Raw genomic sequence first — 10,000 nt, forward strand, 5'->3', positions numbered from 1 at the left:
CACTCACTCACTCACTCTCACTATCACACTCACTCACTCACTCTCACTATCACACTCACTCACTCACTCTCACTATCACACTCACTCACTCACTCTCACTATCACACTCACTCACTCACTCTCACTATCACACTCACTCACTCACTCTCACTATCACACTCACTCACTCACTCTCACTATCACACTCACTCACTCACTCTCACTATCACACTCACTCACTCACTCTCACTATCACACTCACTCACTCACTCTCACTATCACACTCACTCACTCACTCTCACTATCACACTCACTCACTCACTCTCACTATCACACTCACTCTCACTATCACACTCACTCACTCACTCTCACTATCACACTCACTCACTCACTCTCACTATCACACTCACTCACTCACTCTCACTATCACACTCACTCACTCTCACTATCACACTCACTCACTCTCACTCTCACTCTCACCCACTCTCACTCTCACTCTAACCCATTCTCACTCTCACTCTAACCCATTCTCACTCACCCATTCTCACTCTCACCCATTCTGTCACTCTTCACTTACTCTCACTCATTCCCACTCTCACATTCACTCTCACACTCTCATTCAGTCTGTATCTCACCTCATTCATTCACTCACCCATAATAGCAGTTATGATTGTTATATTCGAGTTAAACACCTTTATACATCTGGTTAACGTTACTAAGAGCAATGCACAAAGATAGTGGGAAATGAACACTCATCTTAGAGAACATAAGAAACAGTCATAATTCTAGTACAGCAGCTGTAGCCTCATATTTACTGCAAAATAACAAATATATCCCCTACAAATCCACAAAACCTTTACACAGCTAGAGTTCTTAATGTTGCGTTTTCTATGTCTGTTTACTATAATTCCTCCTTGCCGCAGCTCACTGTACACTCCACACAAATGGTATGTGTAACGAATATTTTCTATAACAATATTGTTGTGGAAGTAGGCACAAAGTGATAATAAAGGGGGGTATAGGGGGTATTTCCTCCTCTGTCTAGGGAATAAATAGAGGGTACGGACGGTTAGGTTTGAGTATTAAGGTTTGCGTGATACCCTGGTTTTGGGACATTGCTTCTGGAGGGTGTCCTTCTTCTTAGCAAATACCATTCCTCTTGTATGAGCAGAATTTAGGTATTTCATATGACCTATCAGCATAAATGGATAAGGTGTATAAACCAACTTTATCAATTTTGTCGACGTTTTTCCTATTCGTGCTGCCCTGACAATCTACGGGAATTGAGTGGGTATCTAGGGGAGAAGTCCTAAATATGGAAATACAGCGATTGAATGGAATCTTGCTCCTGGGTATGGAGGGTTTTCAGTTTTTATTTATACAGTGATGCTCATGGATACCCAGGAGTGGCTGGAGTAATAGGGACTTGTTTCAGAGAGGTGCAGTCACTTCAAAAAGTTACCAATACTTTTATTTATATCATATGCGATGGAGAACAACAGATTCACCTATCATGGATGACTATGTGAAACTAAAAATATTCCCAATAAAAAATCGGTCTCAATAATCATATACTTTCCCCCAATTCATCTAAAATTCCTGTCATCCAACTTGTTGAATGCTGCCAGTCACCAAAGTCCCCTGCCAAGGTCAATGGTTTATTTTCCTTACCTGTGTGTGCATACGAAACAGGTACTCTCCAAATGCTAATATGCGATGAAACGGACGCTAGAAACTTTCCAAACGCCAAAGGAATTACAATTTTCTTGTAATAACTCCAGCTGATCTCGGCCCTTCTCCGAACGCCCATCCATCTCAACACAGGGCTGCTGTAGAGCGATATCGACACTAACTGCACCATAGTCACAGTCATAGGGTAAGGGAATTCATTCAAGAGCGTTTTGCCGACGACATTATTACTGGAGCTCACCAGGTACCACAGGACACACAATAATAATACCCGCAGAATCTCATTTTCCTGTCTCTTGTGAGCCATGTTGGCACAAGCTGACAGGTGACGTCATCTTTCAGCTGATTCCTGTCGAGGAGGAAAGAGACATCTGAAAAATAGCATATTCAGGCAAAAATTTACCTCTCATAATTATTTTCATCGTATAAGTTTATATCGAGAGAAGATATCTTATTGATATTCGTAAATGATCCGCTGTTACTTATTAACCAAAATTTACATTGGAGTTACTTACCGACCTTCAGAAGGAATTATACAATATGTATTGTAATACTTCAATCCGTAAATAAAAAAAGATTCAGAATTTGCATCACATGATGAAATAAGATGACAGATGGTTGATTAAATCAACATTTATATATATTTTAATTACGATATCATTATTCCACATAGATATAACATTAGACTACATTCCAGAGAGAAAGGACGAGGAGAGCGTTAACTCTTTGTATCATAAGCGACCATTCTTTCCGTCACAAACATGGCGCTCAACTTCGTGGCCCAGGTGCACCCTGTGGTGTTTTTTAGCATTGTCGATTCCTATGAAAGACGAAATCCAGATGCCCATCGTGTAATCGGCACCCTACTAGGTACGGTATTGTTTGATAGGCGAAAAGATTATGTGTGAAGGGAAAGTACTTTGTTTCCGAGATTTCATACCGGTCGATGGACAGATGTTTACCCGAAGTTTGGGGCCCGATTTGTTTTCTTTCGCATAGTGGCTATTCTTTCGTATTTTCACACACTATTTCGTGGGTGCATTGAAGATTGGGAAGTAGTTAGGAAATAGTTAGCTCTGTTTAATCAGGATTTGATATGATTAAAGAAGGCGTGATTATCCTGTCTTAAGAAAAAAGGGAAATTGTTTCCACATGGGAAGAAATTGTCACTACTGCCATGCAATTAGGGGTGAATTTTCGTTAGTTGATGACCCTTATACATAAAGAGACTTAATTTTTTCTTTCTTTTGTGTCTTGAAGAGGTTGGATTGTACTTGATCTGCATCATACAAACCACTATTTACCATCAGTTACTGTTTACGATATGGGCACACAAAGGGAGGGGTAATTGAAGATGATGATGTAGAGGATTAGAAGTTGCAGTTGTTGGTACAATAAATCATCTGCAGACTCAATCATTAGCACCATAAATAAAGGAATAAGATTGAAGGAAATTTGACATTTCCAGATATAAAGGTATTTGGTTTGTTATTTCACGATGTGAATGCAGCTCTATCTTGCCGTACATACTGGGGTGGGTTAATTTTTCGATTATGAGAATCAGGACTTCCCCGACAATATTTATATCATCAGATTTATTCTCGTGTGATGAGAACGAATCTGATGATCATTTCCGTAGCAATCACAGCCGATGATCTTGATGTGTTAAGTCCTGTTAGCAGGGGTGGGCATGAAGTATATCAGGAAAATTATGGGGTAAAACAGGTTTAAATAAGAAGAATAGCAACCAGAAATGTGTAAAACTAGCACAAAAGAATGTAAACACTGGCTAATGAAACTCTATGGACATGTCCGCTACCTTTGAAAGTCTACGCACCGACGTGCCAGAGTTCGAAAAGCTCTACGGGAATCCAACCCATCTTTCGGCAAAATTTATGGGATTTCACATCTTCCAAACCCCCAAAACGTCCTGACCCATAATGTTACCTAACAAGTTACAGTGCCAAGACTAGGCGTGCTCTTCAGGCACTGCCCGAGAGGAGGGTTGATAGGGGGCAAGCCCCCCAACACCCGCCGGGATGCATTCTCTTCACCTCGGTATATGCAGCAAGATAGAACTACAACCATACTGTAACCAATAAACCAAATACCTTTATTCATCGAAAGATCGAACTGTCAATTTTCTTTCGCTTTCGGTCGGTCTGTCAGTCTATTGCGGATTACTTCGTTTTTATCACTCTTTTTTTGGGGGGGGGGGGATTTGGGGTACTTGAGGGCCTCAGAAGTCAAACTGCGATAGTTATTAAGGTCTTTTTCTTCGTTTCCACTGTATAGTCTTAAGAACAACCTAGAATCGACGTAACACCTAAAATGAAACATTTCCTACCAGTCTCCTGTCACTGACTGCCCAGGAAACGTCCAGTCAAACCTGGTGGCAGAAATGCGAAAATGCACTTGCGCAGAAGTTTCTTCAGACTGATTTCCTTAAATCACTTTCTAATAAATCTTGAAACATGAAAATGAGGTATAATAACGTTAACAAAGGCCTTTGACAGCATATATGTGGAACAGTAGACACTGATAATTAGCCAAATATGCCATAGTAATACATGAATTACTTAACAGAGCGCAAGAATGAGTTGACTGGTCATAATTTTGTTTACTTTCACGATGTCAACATGGTGAGGGACTTGGAAAGAGATGGGTCGGTCTTCTCTCTTCTCTATCGTGTAACTCCTTTATTTTCGATTTGCGCACCTTATGCCATTGATGAAAAGTGTCTTATTCAACGTCAAGGTAACCATTCCATATCTCTTTTTTACTCAATTGTTATACACTGTAAATTTTCCCCAGGGTGAAGAGAATGTGTGCTGGGGGGTGTTGGCCATCAACCCTTCCCTCGGGCAGTGCCCAAAGGGCACCCCTAGTCACGGCAACTATAATTGATATCTTAGGCTGGTTAATTGATCAGTACGTTTTGGGGGGATTTTGAAAGTGAATTCACATAGTTTTACCGAAAGGTGGGTTGGGTTCCTATAGATTTTTTTAATTCTGGCACGTCAGCCTGTAGGATTTCAAAGATGGTGGTTTAATCCGTAGAATTGACCAATTTTAACCATTTTTTTGTGCTAGTCTTACGCATTTTTTGTCGTTATTCTTATTTAATCCTGTTTTACTCCATAATTTCCTTGATATACTTCATGTCTTCCCCTGCTAATAGGACTAACAAATTAAGATTGTTGATGGAGAAACGGTACAAGATCTCCCGAACGATTCATTCGCACAAGAAACAACACTAAGCATTGATGAAATCATGGGATTTCTGCAGCTTTTTTTTTTTTTTTTTTTTTTTTTTTTTTTTTTTTTTTTTTTTTTTTTTTTTTTTTTTTTTTTTTTTTTTTTTTACTTAGTCTCGGGGAGGGTGCATCACTCTCTGTAACCAATGCCCTAATGTTTATTCTCAACATGTAAACAAGATGATCAAAGCTAAAATTGGGCTCTCACCTCTGTTCATTTATGTATAGCTCCTTTGGGAAGCATTTGCACAAATATTGCCATAGAAGAAGAATGTCTTGGTTTGTATCGTTCTATCATTCCATATAGGTTTTATAACCTAACATTGCCACTACCTCAAACTATATATCGTCCCAAACACAAGTGTTCACATGCACCCGGCTTTTAGGTTGGACGCATGTACTTCCTCACGTGAACCTAATGCCTGTATTTGGTCCCTGTAGATACTGTGAAGCAATTGGATCCAATGGGTTAAGTATGCTAGGAGTTGTGTCAGGAAATTTGGAACAAGGTCCAATCAGAGTTGCGAGTATTCGGCAGTGAGTCACAGGATGACCAGTGGGGACATGGTTGTTTTACCTGCCATGACCCAACCTAGAAAGACCGTGAGTTTTGCAGATTGTAGGCTGTGGCTGTTATAGGGGTAATTCTATGCCAAAGCTGCATGACACATGTACAAAGGAATTTTGAATGAATTGAATTAGGAGGGCCACATATTTCTCTCTCTCCCTCCTTCCTTCCCTCCCTCTCCCTCTCCCTCTCCCTTTCCTCTTTCTCTCTCCCCCTCTCCCTTTCCCTTCCCCCCCTTCTCTCTCTCTCTCTCTCTCTCTCTCTCTCTCTCTCTCTCTCTCTCTCTCTCTCTCTCTCTCTCTCTCTCTCTCTCTCTCTCTCTCTCTCTCTCCCCCTCTCCCTCTACCTTCCCCTTTCTTCCTCTCCCTCTACCTTCCCCTCTGTCCCATCTCTCCTTCCTTTTCTCCCCACTCACCTGTTATTTATTTATTATCTCTTTTCATCCCCCTGTTACCTCTTTCAATCTTCATAGTTCTTGGGTGATTTGAGGTTGAAGGGAGAGAGAACAGAAGGGGGGGGGGGGTAGCATAACTAAAGATAAAAATTGGATTTTTTTTTATCATTCTTTGAAAGTCTTAATTGTAAATGCCAGCTGCACAAAAATAACATCATGGAAGATATTTATATTATTATTGGAAAATAAATCCAATATCAGTAATAAAGACAAAGTAAATAGGATTAAAAGGTTTTTATATTTGTTGATTTTGACATCTAGAATTCATACATATCAGCCAATAGTTCATTAGAATTATACAGTTATCTAAAAATAGTAAATATTATTTGCTGCAGCTATTGAAATTTATTGTAGATGCAACTGTCAATGTAGAATAGTGAACTTGGTCAGGACTCAGACATGGCAACCTTAATCCCAAGTAAGGAATGACATCAGTTATTAGTTATTGGAATAGGTTAATCTTTATGGCTTTGATGCACTAAGTAGGGCAAAGTGAATGTGAATTTTTATCGAGGACAAAAAGTTGCAGTCATGGGTACAGAATTAAGAATTTTTTATTTAAAATCATTTGATACACAAGTAATGTGATAGTGTCTTTAAAAATTAGTGTTTCAAAATAAATCAATTAGTATGAATCATGGAACACATTGAATAGTTCTTTGTATATCATGTTTCCATGTATATGATACAACATACTAGAATATGGTTGTGGATTAACATGGTAATATTATAGTGAGTGTACATGTGTCATTTTCATTTGGAATCTCTTCTCATATCTGCTTAGTAAGCTAAAGAATTCTTGGAAACATAAGGTTACCATGCACAGTGAATAGTACAGTGTTAATGGTCTAAGTAACATACATAAAATAATGTTAGTTAAAAAATATTTATGGATATAGTCCTTTTCCAGTCTGTAAGTGGTTATTTGATTAAGTGTTCATAGATCTTATTGAATTGTCTTCCCTCAGAGTTTACCTTTTCTTTTCAGGAACCGTTGGCGTAGATAAGGGTGCCGTAGAGATTACAAATTGCTTCTGCGTTCCTCACAATGAATCCAAAGAAGAGGCAAGTTAGACTTTTCTTGCATAATTTCTGTGTTCTTTTTTCTGGTAATAATTTCAATTGATTATAAAAAGCTTTAGATTGCAGTCATTTCAAGTAATGCCTTTAATTTTGTAGTCCTTAATTGTTAGATTAAGGTGTAAATCAGTTTGAATGTCCATGTTATTGATCACTTCATATTTTAGGTCGCAGTGGAACTGGACTTTGCTAAAGACATGTACGAGTTACATCGCAAGGTGAACCCCAGCGAGGTCATAGTTGGATGGTGGGCAACCGGTCATGAAATCACAGACCACTCACTCCTTATCCATGATTATTATTCACGAGTGACAAGCAACCCAATTCACCTCACTGTTGATACAACTTTACATGGAGGTCGCATGAACATTAAGGTAAAGGCTGCCGTGTTTGAAATATCATGCAAGGTGTATATGATTTTTCTTATACTTATTTATGTTTGTATTCAAGGTTCAGTGGTTGATTCTTTCTCCATTCTATGTGAAGCTCTATTTCCTGCCATTTGCATTGCTCTTCTTTTCCTTACAATCTCTTGCATATATTTTTTGTATTTTTTATATATGTCATTTCTTGCTCATTTAGTTTATCATAGAATATTTAATTTGGTTAAAAAAAAACTTTTCTTCCTCTAGGCCTATGTAAGTGCTAGCATGGGTGTTCCAGGACGTACTCCAGGCACAATGTTTGCCCCAATTCCTGTGTCAACTGTCTCCTATTCTCCAGAGATTGTTGGAAGTAAGTCACAGTTTTTCATTGGAAGAGATATGTGCTGTAAACTATTTATTTTGACAGTTATGTTTTTGAGATTGAATTATTTCATGACAGAATTATCAATTATTCTTTGACTTGTATAGTTACTAGAGAAGTGCAACATGTCACTTTTTTTAATGTTTGGTTTGTAATATTGGTATTGTTAGACATGTCTTCAACAAGATAAATTTTGCAGTTGGCTGTGTAAAAAGTTAATGTAAGATCAATAATATGAATTTAAGATCAATATTAGTGACTTTTTCATGATCTTAACATGTGCAACCAATTGTTACTTGTATTTTCATTAACTGCCATGAAATGTTTTATGTTGCATAAACTTTGGCTTTAATATAACTACTGTCTTACCTTGCAGCTAATGTTGCTCAGAAGAGCAAGTACAGCAGACCTAGAATAGTAGACCCAACCTCAGATCTTCATCAGATATCAGAAGCTACAACGAACATGGAATCTGCTTTGGATATTCTTATTGGTAAGTGGTTTTGAAAAATTTACTTTTCTCACACATCGGCTTGTCATTTGATGGTTTGGTGTAATTATTGCTCAATTTTCTTAATATCTATAGTCATTTGGAGCTACAATTTCTTTATTTCAAACTGGACATGCCAATTTTAATATTCTTTTTTATTTTCTTTAAACAGCTTACGTAGATGATGTCCTAAGTGGGAAAGTTCAGGCAGACAATTATATTGGTCGTGAGCTGACAAAGATTGTGAACAGGGTTCCTAAGATGTCTGCACATGATTTTGAGGAGATGCTGAACACAAACATGAAGGTATGCAAAATTGTAAACCTCAAATAATCTTATTTTATTTGCTTTATATACTTGTCTTGTAACAAGTTTTCTTTATGTAATGTTTTGCATAAGGATAGGACTACAGAAATTATATAGATACCTGTTCCTTCATATTCTGCTGCTGTATTTAAAAATCTTATCCTTGAGTTAGTACATCATGGTTGATGATGGTAATGTGAATTGTTTGCATTTATTGTCAGTTTAATCATTGATGATTGTTGTAGGTTGCACAGGAACATGAATCATTTATTCATTTTTAATTTTGTAATTTATAAGAATAAACACATTGTTCAATTGGCTGTTATCAGTGCAGTGATGACACGTAACTTTAATTTGTATTGATTTCTTTCCAGGATCTGTTGATGGTGATGTATCTCTCTCAGCTTACCAAGGTGAATGTGAGCCTGAATGAGAAACTTACAATGCTGGTTGCAACCCAGTAACCTTGAGTGAGAATTAACTACTGAAAATGCTTTGCAATTGTTGGCTGGCAAGATGGTATCTGATGTGACACTGTCAGCAAGATGTTAAATTAAAACTAGTTCAGTGCTATGTTTTGGAAAATAAACTTAAAGGTGACGTCACACCCTCTCTTATTTCATCCTTACTCTAAGATTGTATATCGCAGTTTTAACTAACATGATGAATAATTACAATCTGTTCAATAGCAACCTGTTAGGCAAGTCCTCAAGAGGGTAAACCCTGACTACTTCTTCAAAAATTGGAGCAGTATTTTGAGGGGCTGTACATACTGTAATTACTTAATATTAAATGGCAATCTGGACTGGAAATTCGACAGCAAAGAATTTGGATACTGAATTAATATAACAAGAGGAAGCACTTTATATAACAAACATGATTTGGTGAAATTAATATTTATTCAGGTTATCACATAAACCTGTATGATTGTTTGCCTTAGAAGATACTAATATCAGATTCATCTTTTAATTGGTTGCACTTGGTATATTCATTGCAACATTTTTTTCTGCTGCTCCTGTCACAAAATATATAATTCTACTAAGCAATGCTACTGCCATTTCTTGGACATTGCTAGCCCCACCCACATCATCAAGTTGAAGTATTCATGTTTGATGGTGTTGCTTGATTAATACCCCTTACTGGACATATCCCCATCTCTAGCTTCCAAACCACATTCTTTGATATTTGTTTGTGAACCATTCTCTAGTGCTGCCTTCTAAATCAGAATAGTCCTATATGGATGACCAAGAGCTTCATCGGTTGGTAGAGTTTTGAAAACAATTTACCACTCATGAATACTCAATAAATTAATTTATGGAAACTGGTATTGCTGAGCTAAGTAGAAATGAGGAAACTTTTGTTCCCTGTTAAATTTTTGTTATTCTAGGCTTGTGTTTAATTTTATACTGTATTTTCAATGTATCTGCAGG

The 10,000-nt window shown here is 37.5% G+C and overlaps 2 protein-coding genes across 2 annotated transcripts in view; one reads left to right on the top strand and one right to left on the bottom strand.

Annotated features, from left to right (window-relative positions):
• Positions 1–1,982, bottom strand: part of LOC113800392 (solute carrier family 35 member E1 homolog) — a 24,994-nt gene extending 23,012 nt beyond the window's left edge. Inside the window, exon 1 of the mRNA XM_027351163.2 lies at positions 1,651–1,982. Coding sequence (XP_027206964.2) covers positions 1,651–1,975 — 325 coding nt within the window. The 5' untranslated portion in view covers positions 1,976–1,982. The remainder of the gene's footprint in view (positions 1–1,650) is intronic.
• A 398-nt stretch (positions 1,983–2,380) lies between these two features.
• Positions 2,381–9,175, top strand: LOC113800382 (eukaryotic translation initiation factor 3 subunit F-1). Its single transcript, XM_027351153.2, has 7 exons — positions 2,381–2,538; positions 6,936–7,012; positions 7,195–7,401; positions 7,660–7,762; positions 8,151–8,267; positions 8,437–8,570; positions 8,945–9,175. The coding sequence occupies exons 1-7, from the start codon at positions 2,430–2,432 to the stop codon at positions 9,032–9,034; spliced, it is 837 nt and encodes a 278-aa protein (XP_027206954.1). The 5' UTR covers positions 2,381–2,429; the 3' UTR covers positions 9,035–9,175.
• Positions 9,176–10,000: the final 825 nt, after the last annotated feature.

Source organism: Penaeus vannamei, chromosome 5, assembly GCF_042767895.1.
Source record: "Penaeus vannamei isolate JL-2024 chromosome 5, ASM4276789v1, whole genome shotgun sequence".
In the NCBI taxonomy this organism is placed as follows: domain Eukaryota; kingdom Metazoa; phylum Arthropoda; class Malacostraca; order Decapoda; family Penaeidae; genus Penaeus; species Penaeus vannamei.

What these genes read in the sequence shown, in the direction of transcription:
- LOC113800382 (XM_027351153.2), top strand. Translation starts at nt 2,430, where the DNA reads ATGGCGCTCAACTTCGTGGCCCAGGTGCACCCTGTGGTGTTTTTTAGC. An exon ending in ACAATGAATCCAAAGAAGAG is followed by an intron (nt 7,013 to 7,194) that starts GCAAGTTAGACT and finishes TTCATATTTTAG; the next exon opens with GTCGCAGTGGAACTGGACTT. An exon ending in TGCTTTGGATATTCTTATTG is followed by an intron (nt 8,268 to 8,436) that starts GTAAGTGGTTTT and finishes TTCTTTAAACAG; the next exon opens with CTTACGTAGATGATGTCCTA.